Source organism: Psammomys obesus, unplaced genomic scaffold, assembly GCF_907164565.1.
Source record: "Psammomys obesus unplaced genomic scaffold, mPsaObe1.curated_primary_1811, whole genome shotgun sequence".
Taxonomy (NCBI): Eukaryota; Metazoa; Chordata; class Mammalia; order Rodentia; family Muridae; genus Psammomys; species Psammomys obesus.
In genome coordinates this window covers 3,439,411-3,456,251 of record NW_026585643.1, presented here as the reverse complement: position 1 = coordinate 3,456,251, position 16,841 = coordinate 3,439,411, and the positions used below count along the sequence as shown (strand labels likewise).

General features: G+C 46.4%; 1 protein-coding gene across 4 annotated transcripts; it reads left to right on the top strand.

Moving 5' to 3' along the window:
- On the top strand, positions 1-16,393 carry Eef1akmt1 (EEF1A lysine methyltransferase 1). Of its 4 annotated transcripts, XM_055616899.1 has the most exons (6): positions 87-887; positions 1,875-1,955; positions 4,612-4,810; positions 9,489-9,571; positions 15,442-15,722; positions 16,214-16,393. In XM_055616899.1, exons 3-6 carry the CDS (start codon positions 4,667-4,669, stop codon positions 16,348-16,350), a joined length of 645 nt encoding a protein of 214 aa, XP_055472874.1. In that variant the 5' UTR covers positions 87-887; positions 1,875-1,955; positions 4,612-4,666; the 3' UTR covers positions 16,351-16,393. The 4 variants fall into 4 exon arrangements, with proteins under 4 accessions (XP_055472884.1, XP_055472890.1, XP_055472874.1 ...); XM_055616909.1 differs by lacking the exons at positions 87-887; positions 1,875-1,955 and adding an exon at positions 1-52; XM_055616915.1 differs by lacking the exons at positions 87-887; positions 1,875-1,955 and adding an exon at positions 18-45.
- Positions 16,394-16,841: the final 448 nt, after the last annotated feature.

The window sequence follows — 16,841 nt, the reverse complement described above, 5'->3', positions numbered from 1 at the left end:
CGCCGCCCCACGCACGGCTTCTGCGCACCGGGCGGACTGCGCATGGTCAGTGGTGAGTGGCGGCCGCGGAGTGGGGCGGCCGTGGGCTGAGGGCGGTTCCGGGTGGGTTCCGTGGAGACTGTAGCGGGGCGGGGCTTTCCGTCCACCCCGACGCTTTGCGACTTTCTCCGTGGGTGGTGTGGGCACGAGACGGGGCGGCCACGCGCAGGACACGGGCCTTAGCGAGGGCTTGGCCGCCAGGGCCGTCCATCCGCCTTAGCACGAGTTTGTGGTTTGCGTTCTCGGTGGAAGTTTCCTCTCGGGTTGTGACTGGGTTCATTATTTTGAGAGCATCTCACTGTAGCCAGGCTGGCCTCGAACTCGGTGATCCTCTAGAGCTAGCGTTAATGCCTGCCGTCCTCACACCCAACAGTCTTTCTCTTAAAAACAAATTAGAGGATAAGTTGTATTCAGAAGCGGGAGGGCAGGTTTGGCTAAGACAGACAGCCTTGTATGAAAATGAAAGCACAAGACTTCATAGCAGGTTGGGGAGTGGGGTGGCAGCAGCGCACTCTTTAAATCCCAGCACCCCGGAGGCAGAGGCAGGAGAACCTATGTGAGTTCGAGGCCAGCCTGGTCTACACAGCGAGTCCAGGACAAAGCTACACAAACAAACCCTGGCTCTATAAACAAATAATTTTTTAGAGGATATGTACCAGGCACGTTTAACCTTTGGCATTGCAGAATGACTGCTGTCCACAGAATTCGTGCTCAGAAAGGAACAGCTGAGTTGAAAAAGAAAAAAAAAAAAAAAAAAAAAAAAAAAAAAATCCTGGGCGCATGTGTCTGTGAGCCACAGGTTGAGAAAGCCTGAGAGGCCGTTTTCTTCCATTCGCCTGCTACTATAGGTACCCTCCTCCCTGCAGTTACTGACGACCCTGGGGTGAAACTTTGGTAGACTCTCTTTCTGCAGGCTTATGCTGTCTTGACCTAAGTGTCTTGCAGAAGTTAGGATAGTGCTGTATGGAAACATACAGCATAGTCAGCTTTTTGATGTTGTTTCGGTAATAGAAGATTTTTATACAAAGAGTCCCAGCCAGGTGAGAGGGTGGCACACACCTGCCTGTAATCCCAGGAGGCAGAGGCAGGCGGAGAGCTATGAGTTTGAGACCAGCCCCAGCCTGGTCTATAGAGCAAGTCCAGGACATCCAAGACATTTTCTTTCTGTCTCAAGAAAAAAAAAAAAAACACAAAAAAAGAATCCCTGCTACTAATGATCCTGCAGACTTCCTTTGCTCTTGGCGTCCCGTCTTCCTGCAATCCCGTTCCCATGCCTTCCTATAAGGTAAACTTGCTGCTTTGCTTCTTTCAGCTGGTCCCCCAGTGCTGAGCCAGGCTGTCACAGAGCATTCCCCACATTGCCATTTGCCTCTGAAGTTTCTCAACCTCAGCGTTAAGGGCTTTTCCAGCTGGATATATCTTTAAGTGGAGCGCTGTCCCGTGAGCTATAGAAAAGCCAGCAAAGGCCAGCTACAGCTGTCTACAGCTGGCCTTTACCCACTGGTTGCCAGCAGTGGCCTTGATTGTGAAAGCCAAAAATCTTTGCAGATGATGGCAAGTGTTTCTCCAGAAGAGTGACTCCTGGTTCTCCCAGGAGAACCACTGAGCCAGAGCCAGGAAATACCAACGGCCCTTTCAGGCCTGCTTGACAGAATTTCACAAACCCACTGTGTAGAAACAGTATAAAACAGACACATGGGGTAGCACATACCTGTGATCTCAGGAAGCTGTGGCAGTCGGTCATGAGTTTGGGTCTAGCCTAGGCTACATAGGACAGTCTAGGCTATATAATGAAACCCCGTCTTCCATATTCCTTCCCCCACAAAAAAAAAAAGGTTAATAATGACAGAAACTTCTGCCTTCCACTGCTACTTTAGTAAATAGAACTTTACCCAGCATGGTCCTGGAACACAGAGGTAAGCACTATTTAATCTTACGGCTTTGATGCACTTGTTTTCAGTTGCATACTTTTGAACTCTACTTAAATGAAGTTGCTTGTATTTTCTGGGTGTAGTCCTGGGCATTAACCAGTTTTGCACATGCTGTACAAGCACTCTGCTACTAAGCTATACCCTAAGCCCTTAATATTTTATTACAGGATATCACTAAGTTTTATATATGTATATTCATATACATGTATGAATATATAGGATAGATTTTTAGGAAGAGGAGGGACTGTGATAGGCAAGACTTCTGTGTATGCAAAATTAAATTTAATATTTTAGCCTTTTTCTGGAAATTGGTAGGATCTAAAAAAACAGCAATATATGAAGGTCCTTTTATACTCGTGATCCTTTCTCATCTAAGAAACTTTTTGGCAGCCGGGCGTGGTGGTGCATACCTGTAATGCCAGCACTCAGGGAGGCAGAAGCAGGTGGATTTCTGTGAGTTTGAGGCTAGCCTTGTCTACAAAGTGAGTCCAGGATAGCCAAGGCTACACAGAGAAACCCTGTCTCAAAAAACAAACAAAAAGTCATCTTTCATACATATGCATATAAAATAATAAAATCAAACATTTACTGATAGTAAGCATAAATTTTATTTTTTATTGTCTATTCTTGGGCCCTTTGCATGTATGATCCCTTGGAGCTGGAGTTACAGATGAGCCAGCACATGGGTGTTGGGAACTGAGCCCAGGTCCTCTGCAAGAGCAGCCTCTGCTCTTAACCACTAAGCCATCTCTCCAGCCCCCATAACTTTATTTTAAAGCAATTTGCTGTACATACAGTTTTACTATTCAACAAAAAGACAGAATTGCATACTAACAGACATACTTGATTCTTTTTACATAATGGATTAAGTCATGGCTGAATATTTAGTACTGAGGATGCAGAGTGTCACCAACATTTCCAAGAGCTGGTCAGCTGTCTTGTCATTAGGTAGAACACTTCAAATAAGTGTGTGCTGTGAATTGTAGGTATCTCATGAGTGTCATCTTAGGAACTTTAATTACAAGGGAGATTTTATTAAATGACTTTATGAAACTCAAGTTGACTAGTTCCAACACCATTTTCTTTTTCAATTTTAAAAAAATTCTGTGTTCTTTTGTGTGTGTGTGCAAGTGCCCGAGGAAGCCAGAAGAGGCACGGATCCCCCGGAGCTGGAGTGACACAGTTACCAGCCTCGCAGTGGGGGTGCTGGGGACCAAACTCGGGTCCTCTGCAAGAACAGTGTGTGCTCTTAACTGCTGCACCATTTCTCCAGGCCCACAAACAACAAATATCCGAACTCAGTCCAACCCAAAGCTACTAATTTGATTCTTAAGTGCTGAGGAATGCAGTAGGAAAATGTCAAGTCTGTTTTCTGTGACTCATTCTGTAAGAGCAGAGAACTGCAGAGAGCAGACAGCGCAGTCGAGGTGTGGTAGACTTGTGTCTGCGCGGAGCTGTGAGGCAGCACGCACTGGCGTTGTGCAGTTTGATGCCGTGCCTCGTGTGTGCAGAAGCAAGGCAGCTGTGAAGTGCAGCACCGTGCCACACAGGACAGCCTCGGAGTCATGTGCCGACTTTTCAATTAACTTTTGGTTGTTGCATGTTTACCAGTGTTTACCAATGCCACCCCACCCTCCATGCACATTTAGCTATGAAACCTCATGTATGAGGCCACAACCCTCAGTTTAAGGCGTTAAAGAACATCTAGGCTATGCATATATGTTTGTCAAGACTTTTGGCACTAGGTAACTAAGCACAGTGACCCCTTCTCGGGGACCAGGCATTCGTGTGGTGCACAGACATACATGAAGGCCAAACACCCATACAGGTTAAATAGAAAAAGAAAGGGAAAAGATTAAACATAAAACAAAAAAAGCTGGCTTAGTGGCACACACCTTTAATTTCAGCACTGGAGAGGCGGAGGCAGAGGCAGTGTATGCAGTGTATCTGAGATCGAGGCCAGCTGGTCTACAGAGAGAATTCCAGGACAGCCAGGGCTGTTACACAGAGAAACCCTACCTCAAAAAAAAAAAAAAAAAAAAAAAAAAAGAGAGAGAGAAAAGAAAAAAACAAAAAACAACCAAACAAAAGAACATTTTAAGTGTAGCTAGGAAAAGGCTTCCTGTTTGTAGAGATGAAAACTGCAATGTCAAAGAGGAAAATTGGGGGATTGCTGAGGTGGTTCCGTGAGGAAAGCCTGTTGCCCTGAGTTCCTTACCCAGAGCCCACATGGCCAAGGTTTTTATCAAAACTGATACAAAACTGTAAACTCCACAGGTCCAAGGGCCTCAGTAAACCCAAAGTACTAGTGACCTGTAGAAAGTGCAGCAGGGGCAGGAGTAAATCTTACAGAAAACGCTTACAGACTCTGGGGAAGAAAGACACAAACGAACCTGAGTGCTTTCTTTAGAGCGCACTCTGTGCGCACATGCAGGTGTGGCTCGGCACCTCTGGGGAGGTCAGAGGACCCCCCACAGTGCCTCCATGTAACCCTGGCAGGCAGATCTCTGCCAGTTCGAGGCCTGGTCTACAGAGTGAGTTCTAGGACAGCTAGGGCTACACCGAAAAACCCCGTCTCAGAAAAAAGAAAAGAAAAGAAAAGAAAAATAATTTTTTGTCCTCATTGTTTCTGGGTGGACAGAGGAAACAAGTCCATCCACATATTCTTGCTCTGCACGGCGCTGACAGTTTGTGAAATGAGTGATTCGGAAGATGATGAGATACCACAGCTTTCTTCCCACACCTTAGCAGCTCTCCAGGAATTTTATGCTGAGCAGAAGCAAGCCGCCAGCCCAGGAGGGGATGACAAATATAGCGTCGGGGCAATAGAGGAGAACTGGGTGAGTGAAAGCATCCATATTGGGAAGCAGCACCTTGCCGCTCCCCGCTGCCTGGCCACTGCCCCGCCTATCTTCCCTCTACCCCCTGGCACGCAGGAACTGAGAGCTGTATAGGGAGCAAGGGCAGAAAGCAGACACGGCCGGCCGGGACAGTACGTGCAGGTCTTCCTGGCTCTGACCAGCAGGCCGGCTGGCGATCAGAGGAGGAGTGTACCGGTAGTGGGACAAGAATGTCCCGTCCATAAGTAACTAATGCTTTGTTCTTGGGTAGAGGCTCACCCTGTTGGTTTTCATAGAACCCGGCAGGCCAGTAAAAGGGGTAGCTGAACTGAAACGTGCAATGAGAGACTGATGAGAGAATTTTTAAGAACAGGTTAATTTCTAATTTTATACATTAAGGTAGGTACGGGGCAGTGGTTCATACCTGTAATCCTAGAGCCCAGGAGGCAGGGTCAGGAGGCTCAAGCAGCCTTAGGTCCACCTCGGCTGCACAGTGAGTTTAGGGACAGCCTGGGATACATAGCAAACCATTGTCTAAAAAAAATTAAAATTAAAAAGTAGGAATTAAAAAATAAAACTACTAAGGAAAACCCCTAACCTGAATACTTTGAAGTATCAGCTGAGTAACAAGGTCCTAAATGTGTCTGCTGACTGTGAAGTAACAGTCTTTCCCTGTCACTGGGTAGTGGAGAAAGGTCTTATGTCTTGTTTGTTTGTTTTTTCTTTCAATTTTTGGCATTTTGTTCCCAGTTTAGAGCTTTAAGGTATATGAAGGTTTTCTCACCACCCCCAACCCCACTTAAAACCACATTATAAAAATGTTCCTTTTCCTTTACTCCACATGTTCTTCCTAATCAATCGCCTGGTTCTCATGATCTTCTTTCCTTGTGTGTTTTTGTTGTTTTGTTCAAGGCTAGCCTTGAACTGCTGATCTTCTGCCTCCACCTGTAGGTACACTATCACACCTCACTTTTCAATGTGTTTTCACCTTTATCTTAATCTTCTGTGGATAAGTAGCATGAATTTGAAGTATTATATTTTGGGTGATCTTTTTCTTCTGCTTAATCTTTAGAATATTACATAGTTCTTTCTGACTACAAAAGTAATGTATGGCTGTTGTACAAAATATATAAAAGCATGAACAAAAGCTAGTTCATTCTCACTACTTGCTTATCTAGTTTTGAGGCTTTCATTTAGTTTGTTGATAAAACTGAGGAAATACCCCAAGGGGAAGGGAATTTTCTCAATCCCAGCACTCAGGAGGCTGAGGCAGGCAGATCTTTGAGTTTGAGGCCAGTCTGGTCTACAAAGTGAATTCCAGGACAGGTAGAGCTACACTGAGAAACTGTCTCGAAAAGCCAAAAAAAAAAAAAGGATTGGGCTTTAGTCCCACCATTTTGTTGGTGTTTGGAGGTGGGGGTTATGTAACTAGCAGGCTTTGTGGGTTTCTTTTTTTTCTCTTCTATGCTTCTCCGCCCTTTTACTTCTCACTTTCAACCCCCTAACACTAGGTAGGAGAGAAAAAAAGGATAGAAGGGAAAAGGGTCATCATGTTGTTATCTCTAGACCACTTCCTGCTGATTGGAGGTGCCAAGCTCCTTGGGGCAGGTTTGTCTCAACCATCAGGACATCTAATTTCCTCTCGGTTCTTTGCACAGGACTGCTTAACAAACCACAACCAACAGCAACCAACAACAACCCCTACCATGGCTCTGGCTTTATACATATTCTGAAAAGTTCCCAGGATTCCAAACATTACTCACTCACAGAAACTATCTGCAGCTGGCAAAACCCTGCCTCTGCTAGAGCACGAGGCAAACCATAGTCAGGTGCTACAAAGCAGCCCCATGTTCCCATACCTTGGATTAAAACAAAAACACTTTTATAATATTTCTATGTTTTTTAAAGAAACTAAAATTTGGGCCTGGAGAGATGGCTCAGTGGTTAAGAGCACTATCTACTCTTCCGGAGGTCCTGAATTCAATTCCTAGCAACTACATGGTGGCTCTAAACTATTATACTGGGATCTGATGCCCTCTTCCTGCATGCATGTGACCTGCAGATAGAACACTCGTGTGTAAAATAAATAAATCTTTAAAACAAACAAACAAACAAAAAAACCCAAAATTCTCAGTACAGGGGTAAAAGGAGCAATAGTTCTTGAATGGAGTTGGGGAAGGAAAGAAAGGAAAAAGAAAAAAATTATTTTCCTTATGGGATGACAAAAGGAGATCGAAAAGCATCGGCCCCTGATAGTGTTGGATGAGGAAGAAGAGGGGTCGTTTGGAGCCTCCCTGTAGACAGCTGTGTGGCTTAGCTGTCCCCTGCCTCTGGTGCAATGAAATGAGGCTCCTGTGATGTTCCTTGCCCTGGGGGCTTTCCACCAACAATCTACGTAGAATCTGTGTACAGGGAAATGCATATGCACCTCTGTCTTTGGAACCATTTGAAACTTGTTCAGAAGCACATACTCAGCCATTGCTATGCAGACTAAATGTGAAATACATAAGAATCCTGGTTTTTGTTAGTCAGAAAATGTTACTGATATAAAGAATTGTGCATACTTTCATCCCATTTGCTATTTTGAGTACCAAATTTACTTGTGGTAATTTTGAAGGCTGCCTTGTTTTGAGTCATACAGACCTGTGACTAGTAAGCCTTTCCAGATAAGCCTTTGAAAGGACCAGGAGTAAGACTACATGCTGCTAGGGCTGGGGGTACGGCTCGGTGGCTAGAGTGCTTGTTTTCTGTGCATGAGACTCTAGGTGCTTGCCCAGCCCAGCACATACAAAGCCCTGAATTCAATTTCAGGAATCCAAAGGAAAAAGAAAAACATTTAGCCAGCTTGGTAGCTCACACCTGTGACATTAGCTTTCCGAGGGGCTGAGGCTATGAGCGTGACGTCAGTCTGGCTACATGAGAAGTTCCAGCCTAGGTTGTAAGCCCCGTCTCCAAATAATGATTTAATACCAATAATACAAAACAGCAACGCTAGGGCTAGAGAGACTCACAGGCAGCTGACAACTGCTTGTCGCTCCAGCTCTAGGGCTCAGACACCCTTTTCTGGCCTCTTTGAGCACTCACGCACACACATAGGAGCACACAAATAAAAATAAAAATCCAAAAATAATATAAGTAGGGTGATGGCTGCTGTGATGACAAAATGCTAGAGCCTCAGTGTAGACACTGGGGCAGAGGCCATGGAGACAGCCCAGTGTGACTTCGCCAGAAAAGAAAACATCCAGAGTGACAGCAAGTAGGGAAGCTGCATTACCCTCGACTTAAACTTCAGTCCTCATTGTCTGCACACAGAACTAAAATCTGTATGGATTAAAGTGTTAAGTAAAAATAATAAAAGTTAAGATGCAGTATTTGTGATCTAGGGTAAGAAACAAATGATGGGTAAAATTGATGACATAAAATTAGCTTGTAAAGAGACAAGACAAAAAGTGTTGGCGTGTGCTGCCTCCAGCCTACAGAAGCATTCATTTATTTTTGCGCGTGTGAGTGTTTGCTTGCATATATGTATGTATATGTGCCATGTGCATGCCCAGTGCCCAAGAAGGTCAGAAGAAGGTATTGGATTTCCTGCGACTGAAATTGTAGATGGTTGTGACATGGGTGCTGGGCATGGCCCGGGGTCTCTGCAAGGGCAACAGGCAGTCTTAAGCACTGAGCTCTCTCTCCAGCCCATCAGTTTTCACTGCCTCAGGAGGAAACCTACCTCTCCCCTTCAGCTGTTAGGGCACCATTCTGCAGCCCTCCCATTGCCTGGCAGCCCTCATCTACTTTCTGTTCCTGTTCTGTTGCCTCTTCTGTGTATTTCATGGGAGTGGAGTCACTTAACACGTGGGATTTTGAGTCTGTTTGAGTTGTTCCCCCAGTGTTTTCTCAGTGTTCCCAAGACTCCTATACATTGTAGCACATGTCAGTGGCCCCCCTGGATGGACCATGGTTCACTGCGTTTTGTTACCTGTTTCTCACAGGGCAGGCTCTTGGCTTGTTTGTATCCTTGACTGATTTTCATTACTTTAAAGATAACCTGCTAGAAGGAAGATCCCCACTCATGCCAGGCAAACACTGACCTACACCCCCAGACCTTGGGCAGATTGGTAAATCAGACTGTGTTTGCAAGACACCTTGGTCTTGTTAGGAAAGAGAGGTGGAAAAATGGGCTGACCACAGAGGAAAACCAAAGTGCTTTTCCGACAGTAACAACATCCTTCACTTATAAATACGAATATGTAAGTATGGACCACCAGAAATTTAAAGACATCAAAACTAAAACCACAGCTGTAAGGAACAAAGCAAGTACCTTGGGAAACATGGAGGAGGTGAAGACGGGAAGCTGTGGAAAACACTGGCCGACCATAGGTGTCCTCAGCATGTTCTGCCTCTGTGTCTGGAGCAGTTTGGGGTGGCTGGCTCTGAAAGCCTAATCTGGTTCAGGTGGGGTACCTGCCATCAGGAGAGCATTGGCTGGCTGTCGGTGCTAGCTCTGTGACCTTAGCGGTCACTGGTGGAGATTCTGTTGGTACACTGGGGTACTGGACCTGTTAATAACTTAGAAGAAAAGTCAATTGCTGACAAGTTAAATATGTGTACACTGGCTTATGAGGTACAAGCTGAAAGACCGTTTGTGGGAGTGCTGAGATGGTGTCAACTGTTTGTGTTGTAGCAGCTGAGCCAGTTCTGGTACAGTGAGGACACGGCCCTGCGACTTGCACAGGAAGCGATTGCTGCTGCAGGAGAAGGCGGCAGGTGAGGTTCAAGTTTGTTTCTTTTCCTCTTCCAGTTTCAGTTTGAGGAACACACGAAAACACAGTCATGTCACGTATGCACAGATGAATGTATAAATGAATTTTGAATGTCCTTCCTAAATAAGATGGTTTCTTGAAAGTCTGGCTCATAATATGTAAATATTGTCACTTGGGGAACTGGGATTAAAGGTGCACTTTCACCACTGCCTGGCAGTATTCAGAGTCTTGATGTGCAACTTTCCTTTGTCAAACTGGACCCTGGAAGCGCCCCAAAAGCCCACATTTGATTTGGGATGTTATTTTAAATTATTTCTCTGATTTCCCACATCACTACTGCTGTGTGTGCTTGGTTTGTATTCTTGTTCCTGTAACTTCTGATACTTGAGGATGGGACATGATTCTCTCATCTCCCCTCAAAGGCCCATCCCTAGTGACCACCTATGACCACCTACTAAGTATCCCCTCCCCTCCAGATAACATCCAGCTGGATACTAAGCTTTCAGCTCATGAGTCATGTCTCCTTCCTGTACACCCTCTGTTGATGCTGAAGTGATTTTTCCTGTTTATTCGATATTAGGTTTCTATTGGACTTCAGATGTTTACTGAGGCCCGCCTCTTCCTTCATATCCAAGAGTGGGTGAGACACTAAAAAGCTGAGAGAGCTGACCTAAGGGTGGACCTCATCTATTCACTCTGTTTGGCCTGTGCTGGGGAATAAGTTGAGGGTCATGAGCTCAGCTCCCAGCCCCTCCTTCTGCTGTGTTCTCTGTAGTGAGATCAGGATGAGCTATTTTTCAGGGACCCCTAGGTCTTTCCCAGTGTGGTGGTTGGAGGTCCAGGCAAGATTCTCCTCATTCCTGTTTGGAGGTTACACAGTATCTGGTGCCCGGAGGAAGAGTGGCTTCCAGTTGGTTCACCGTGCCTAATTTCTCTTCTTCTTCCTGCCACCGTGGTGCTAGAGCCCAGAGCCTTTCTTGGATGCCCTTCCACCAGCTGCATCCGGGCCCTCTAATTCCCACAGGGTACCGCTCTTGTCGCCTGTGTCAGGCATTTCCCTCCCAAGCGTCCCCCAAGCTACAGAACATCCCTCCAGGTTTCTCCAGTTACTTCAGGGAATGGGGACATGAAAGAGAATCCTGGGAACAAGCTGTTTCTTGAACAGATCTTTCAACAGCGAGTTTATAGCCCCACCTCCACTCCTAGGTCTCGAGTTTCCTGGTCTGCGTTACCCTGCGCCCTGGGATGCCGTGGCCTAAGTGAGGACTGCTCAGCTCCCTGGCTGCTAGCGCCAGGCCAACAGGAGCCAGCCACCACCCCTGCCTGCTCCTCAGCCTCCTGAGAGTAGCTGCTTTAGCCTCTTGTCCTGGTCCCTTTGGTCTCAGAAACATACATCCAAACAACAAAACAATGAAATTTTGCTTGTTTGCTTAACCTTGGTGGTAATACATCTGGACTGAGTGTGCTCCATACGTCTTCTTCAGCTGGAAGTCTTGTTTGTCTGTCTTTTGCTGTTTGTTTTTTTCTTAGCTTGTTGACTTTCAGCCACTGATAAATACTTGAGACAGTGGCTCATTCAGGAGGTTTTGGTCATGGTGGGTTGGCCTATGGGAAGCAGCACATTAAGGCAGAGGTGGCCAGGAAGCAAAGCAGGGAAGCGTGTTCCAGTGACCCCACTTCCTCTCATAGCCCCTTCTCAGGCCAGAGGCCAAGGCTTCAAACTGCGGATCTCTATAGGGCATTTGAGGTTGAAGCTATAACATTTGGTGATAGTATTTTCTTAGTTACGTTGGATTTTCCCATTAACTATTGGTTTTATCACTAGATATTAATCAGAAACAACTTTTTTTTAAAGAAGGTCTCACCTTTTGCCTCTCCCACCCCAAGTGCTTGGATTTTAGGTGTGTACCACCAAACCTGACAGCTTTCTTCCCGAAAGGTGAGGTCAGTGTCTGCAGGACACTGTAAAAGCGGCACACACTAAGGGCTGCTGACGCCTGCCCTCCCGTTGTCCTCACCAGCATCACTGCTGCGGCCACACCTCTGGGGCACTTACTATTATACTCTGCATTTTTTTAACTTGTAGTTTTTTGGGGTTTGTTTTTGGTTTGTTTTGTTTTTTGAGGGAGGCCCGTTGCCTCATGAACTTCATTAGTTCTCTGAGAACGCTGAGCAATGAATTTTGATTATATTTACTGCCTACTCCTCCCAGGTGGCGCCCTTCCCACCTGCCCACCGTAATTCCTTCTTTTTTTTTTTTTTCTTTTCTTTTCGGGCCAGTGGTTTTTTGAGACAAGGTTTCTCTGTGTAGCCTTGGCTGTCCTGGATTCACTCAGGCTGACCTCAAACTCACAGAGATCCTCCTGCCTCTGCCTCCCCGAGTGCTGGGATTCCAGGTGTGGGCCACCTTGCCTGGCCTTTTCTTTTTTAACCCATCAGGTACAGTCTGTATGGACTACGGCCTTCACTGGAGTGTGATCAACCACCAGGGGCTGTAGCCTTAAAGAAGCTACTGTCCCTTTGCCAGCAGGGTCTGCTGCCAGAAGCTCCTTATCTGGGGGTGGTACTTGGTGTCCACCTCTCCTCTCTGTGCTGTAGTTTTGTCTGACTGAGCTTACACAGGTCTTCTGTTACTACTGTTTTGACACAGCATCTCACTGTGGAGCTCTGGCTGTCCTGAAATGCAATATGTAGACCAGGCTGGCTTTGAAATCACAGAGGTATGAGCCACCACACTCAGCTCCCTGCACAATTCTTGAGCGTGCTGTCTCAAATGCTGTGAATTTGTGTGTTTAAGTGCCGTCTTCACTCAGACAACGCTGCTTTCTTGTAGTCATCCACCACCCATGACTCCTACATTCTTTCAGCCTCTTCCTCCCCTCTCCCCAGGGAATCCCAGAGCCTTGGGAGAAGGGAGTATGATATGGATCTGTCCAGTTAGGGTTTATCCTCTACATATTAAAGTTGCCACTGAGGCCACAGGGTGTCACCTGTGTGAGGTCAGCCTGCAAGGCATGGCCAAGCAGGTATTTGCACACAGTCCCTCTGGTTCCACTGCCTGCAGACCCTCATGCCAGCCATCTCTTCCTTGCTCTCTTCTCTCATTTCTTCCATTGTTACTTGTTGTTGTTGCTGCTGTTGTTTGAGACAAAGCCTCATGATGTAGCACTGGTCAGAACTGACCGGCCTTGAACTCCCAGCCTGATGACCTCCTGCCTCAGCTTCCTGAGTGCCAGGATGTCACGGATACACCATCTCAGCCAGCCCTTACTCCTCACAGTGTTACCATGCCCTGCCTGAAGTATTTAGAACTTCTAGAACCTTTAGAACTTTTCAGGTGTGATCTGCTGGGAGCCAGGCCTTCAAGTAAAACATCGTTATTTTCTTCTCTTCCTTAAGCCCCTCTGTGAGCATCTGGTCCTCGGCTGCTGTTATCCTCACTGAACAGTGGCACTCTCTCCTGCCCCGAGGTGCCTTCTGCTTTTTTGTACTGTACACGGGGCTCCTGTCCTCCCCTGGACACAGTGTGTAACACAGGGGTTACTGTCTGCTGCAGGAGGGCTTGGCCGGCAAAGCCCTCACAGCCTCTGCAAGAAGCGTGTCTGGTTGGAGAGATGGGTGTGAGTTCAGAGCACTCACTGCCCCCGCAGAGGCCCTGCATTAGCTTTTTGGCACTTACATGGCGGCTCACAACTACCTGTAACTCCATTTCCAACGGATCTGAGTCTTATGGCCTCTGAAGATCATGAATGCATGTGTGTACATACATGCATGTACACACACCCAAACACACACATACATAACAAATAAAACAAGAGGTTGGAGAGATGCCCCATGGTTAACTTAAGAGCGCTGGCTGCTCTTCCTGAGGACCTGGGTTCAGCCTACCCCCCACATGGAGGCTCATAACTGTAATTCCTGTTGTAGAGGAGCCATGCCTTCTTCTGGGCACCACGTGTACATGTGGGACACAGACATGTGTGCAAGCAAAACACTCATACACATAAAGTGAAAATATCTTAAGTTTTTAGAAAGAAAAAGAAAGAAAAAAATCTCACATTCTAGAAGCTTAAATGTAAAATTAACTCCTTTTCAAGACATACTTGTTTCTGTATGTGTTTCTATATGATGTGTGTATACGCTTGGGAGGGTACAAGCGTGCCACAGCATACATGTGGAGGTCAGGGCATAGCCTTGGGTGCCCATCTCACCTTCTTTACATGGGTTCCAGGCATGAAAAATAAGGTCATCAGGCTTTCCCAGCAAATGCTTTACCTGTCTCTCTGGGCCATAAGTCTTTTAAACGTGGCAGTGCATGCACATAACACAATCCAGAAGCCAGAAAGGGCACAGAGAGAAAAGGCTGGGAAGTCCAGCCTCTCTTCCCTGTAGTCTCCAGGGCCAGTCCTCCCCCAGAAGTCACAGAGGGCTCTGTGCCCGTGAGAGCAGGACTGGAGCCCTACCTGCAGCCCCAACACTCAGGAGGCCCGGGCAGGGGATCAGAAGTTCAGCATGACCACAGCTGCCCATCAAGTTTGAGACCAGTCTAGGACACATGAGGTGCCGTCTCAGACAGACAAACCAACCAAAAAGCCCACAAAGACTTAGATTGGGCTAGGGTTCAACATGAAATAATAGGTGACCTCAGGCTTTGGGTTAACTCTATCTGACTTTGATCACAATGTGTCTCTGATACGTTTTAATACTTTCCCATAAACTTAAGTATATACTTTCATGCCTCAAAATGATGAATTCCATGTTTTGGGTTTGGTTTGTGTGTGTTATTTTGTTTGTTTGTTTCTCTGTATAGCCCCGGCTGTCCTAGAACTCTGCAAACCAGGCTGGGATTAAAGCGTGTGCCACTATGCTTGGCTGCAGTCAGACATTCTAAATATCAGGCCCCTCAGAAATGAAGGCTGTAAACTTTTTTAAAACATTGCTGACATTTACTTACACTGTTACTTCCTTTAAGAAAATGTGAGCTTAGCTTGTTAAGGAAGATGTTGGTTTCTGTATTAGCAAGAAAGGTGTCTTTAGAGTTCCTCTCATTGGGCAGAGCTGGAGAGTTTATAAGCCTACATTTTATTTTCAGAGTTTTTCTTTAGACCGAAGGAACTGGGCTAAAAACATGGGAGCTCTCAGTGTTCAGCTGCATTCTGTTGTTAGTGGCTTGTATACTTTGTACAGGTTTCTAGTGATTCTCTTCTTGTGTGTTATCTTTGTTGATCTCACCAAGAGAAGTTGAAGTTTGAGCATGTGTAGTAAATGCTGTTTACAAATACTGAGATTTAGAAGACGACTAGAGATCTTTGGTGTAATTTTGTCTAATATGAAACATAGTCACTGTACTTGACGGCCTAGTAATTGTGTGAATTGACAGGAACAGCCTGCAGACTGAACAGGGCAGCCGACACCAAACCTCACACACCAGGAACTGCGTGGCTTAAGGTGCTGAGGCTTCAGGAGACCAACTGGAGCCTTATGCATGATGTCTTCAGAGAAACTAACCTTAGCCCATCATGAGATGTCCCTTTTAGGGAATGAGCATGTGCCATGTGAGATGCTGTGAAAAGGGATCAGGTGCAGCAGTCATAATTACATACAGTGAAGTGAGTCCTAGACTTCACGTGGCTGCAAATGCAGTGGATGGTGGGGCAGCATGTAGAGCACTGGATGGGCCTGCGTGGCCTGTGTGTGGGAGTGTGGGTGCTGTGTTCACTAAGGGGATAAGGGATCTTCTTGTAAGCTTTAAGTGGAACCAAATTAAAATACTTTTTTTTTCTAGAATCAGAAAAAACAAAATCTGAGCACAGAGACTTTTTAAAAGTTTTTATTTGCACCATTTGTGATCTCAAGTCATGCACTCATTTCCAGAATCGCGTGTGTGAGCTCGCCCAGTGTGTACCAGAAGCTCCGGGAGCTGTGCAGGCAGCACATCTCTGCACACATCTTTGAATACGACAGACGGTTCGCCATATATGGGGAGGAGTTCATCTTCTATGATTACAATCGTCCACTGGACTTGCCTGGAAGAATCGCTGCGCATAGTTTTGATATTGTAGTTGCAGATCCTCCTTACCTGTCTGAGGAATGTCTCAGGAAGACATCCGAAACGATCCGGTTCCTGACTCGGGGCAAGATTCTGCTGTGCACGGGTGGGTGCACCCTCACACCCTGAGCCTGGGTCAGGGGCCGGCTTTAAGAGTGTGCAGAGACCTTGGACCTGCACCCTGAATCTGCCACTCACTGCGTGACCCTGACCAAGTCATGTGACCTCTCTGTGCCCAGAGGGCCATTACAAATTGAGTGATGTGGTCCACGTGAAGTGTTTACCATGGCCTGACCTATACACATGGATACACGGTAGCTATTCATTTTTGCATAGCCACTACCATATGGGCATATACATACACACTCATAGCACATCCATGTATCACACAACACATACTTCCACACAAAAAATGTAGGCAGTTTACAAACATGTCAGAGGAAGTAAAGGAATATAAAGACTGTATTCTGTGTCCAGTGGGACTGTCCCTCCCTGCATGTGCCAGTTATGTGGGAGTCTTCTCTAGGGTCCACTCAGAGCTCAGATCAGCCACACTTAGGCTTTCATGTCTTAGCTCACTTGGTCTGTTCTTCACAGGAGCCATCATGGAAGAGCAGGCAGCCCGGCTCCTAGGTGTGAAGATGTGCAAGTTTATTCCAGAACACTCTCGAAACCTGGCCAATGAGTTCCGCTGTTACGTGAACTATGATTCTGGGCTGGACTGTGAAACCTGAATTCACATGGCATCATGTTATAATAAAAGGACTCCAGGTGACATGTCCATTTCCTGCTTTATTCTCTTTCTGTTGACACATTGTGACCTCCCTCTCTCTGCCCTGGACTGGGACTCTATTGGCTTTGGTTTTTCAAGACAGGGCTTCTCTGTGTCCTGGATTCACAGTGTAGACCAGGCTGGCCTCAAACTCATAGAGATGCTCTTGCCTCTGCCTCCCAGAGCACTGGGACTATAGGACTGCACCACTGCGTCCTGCTCTTGGCTTAATTTTCAAAATAAAATAAAACTTATCTTTGCTGTTTCTGTTACAAGCTTGGGCTGCTTGTAGCGACCCTGGCCCAAGGACTCAGAGTGGAGAGACATGTTAGAAGCTGTCCAGTTGTTCAACATCTGTAAAAACAGAACGCGCAGCCTTTCCTGCGTAGTCACTGGAGTGTCCTGGCAGCTACTCAGAGACCTGGCCTGCCTCTGGGAAGTAGGTTGATCCAA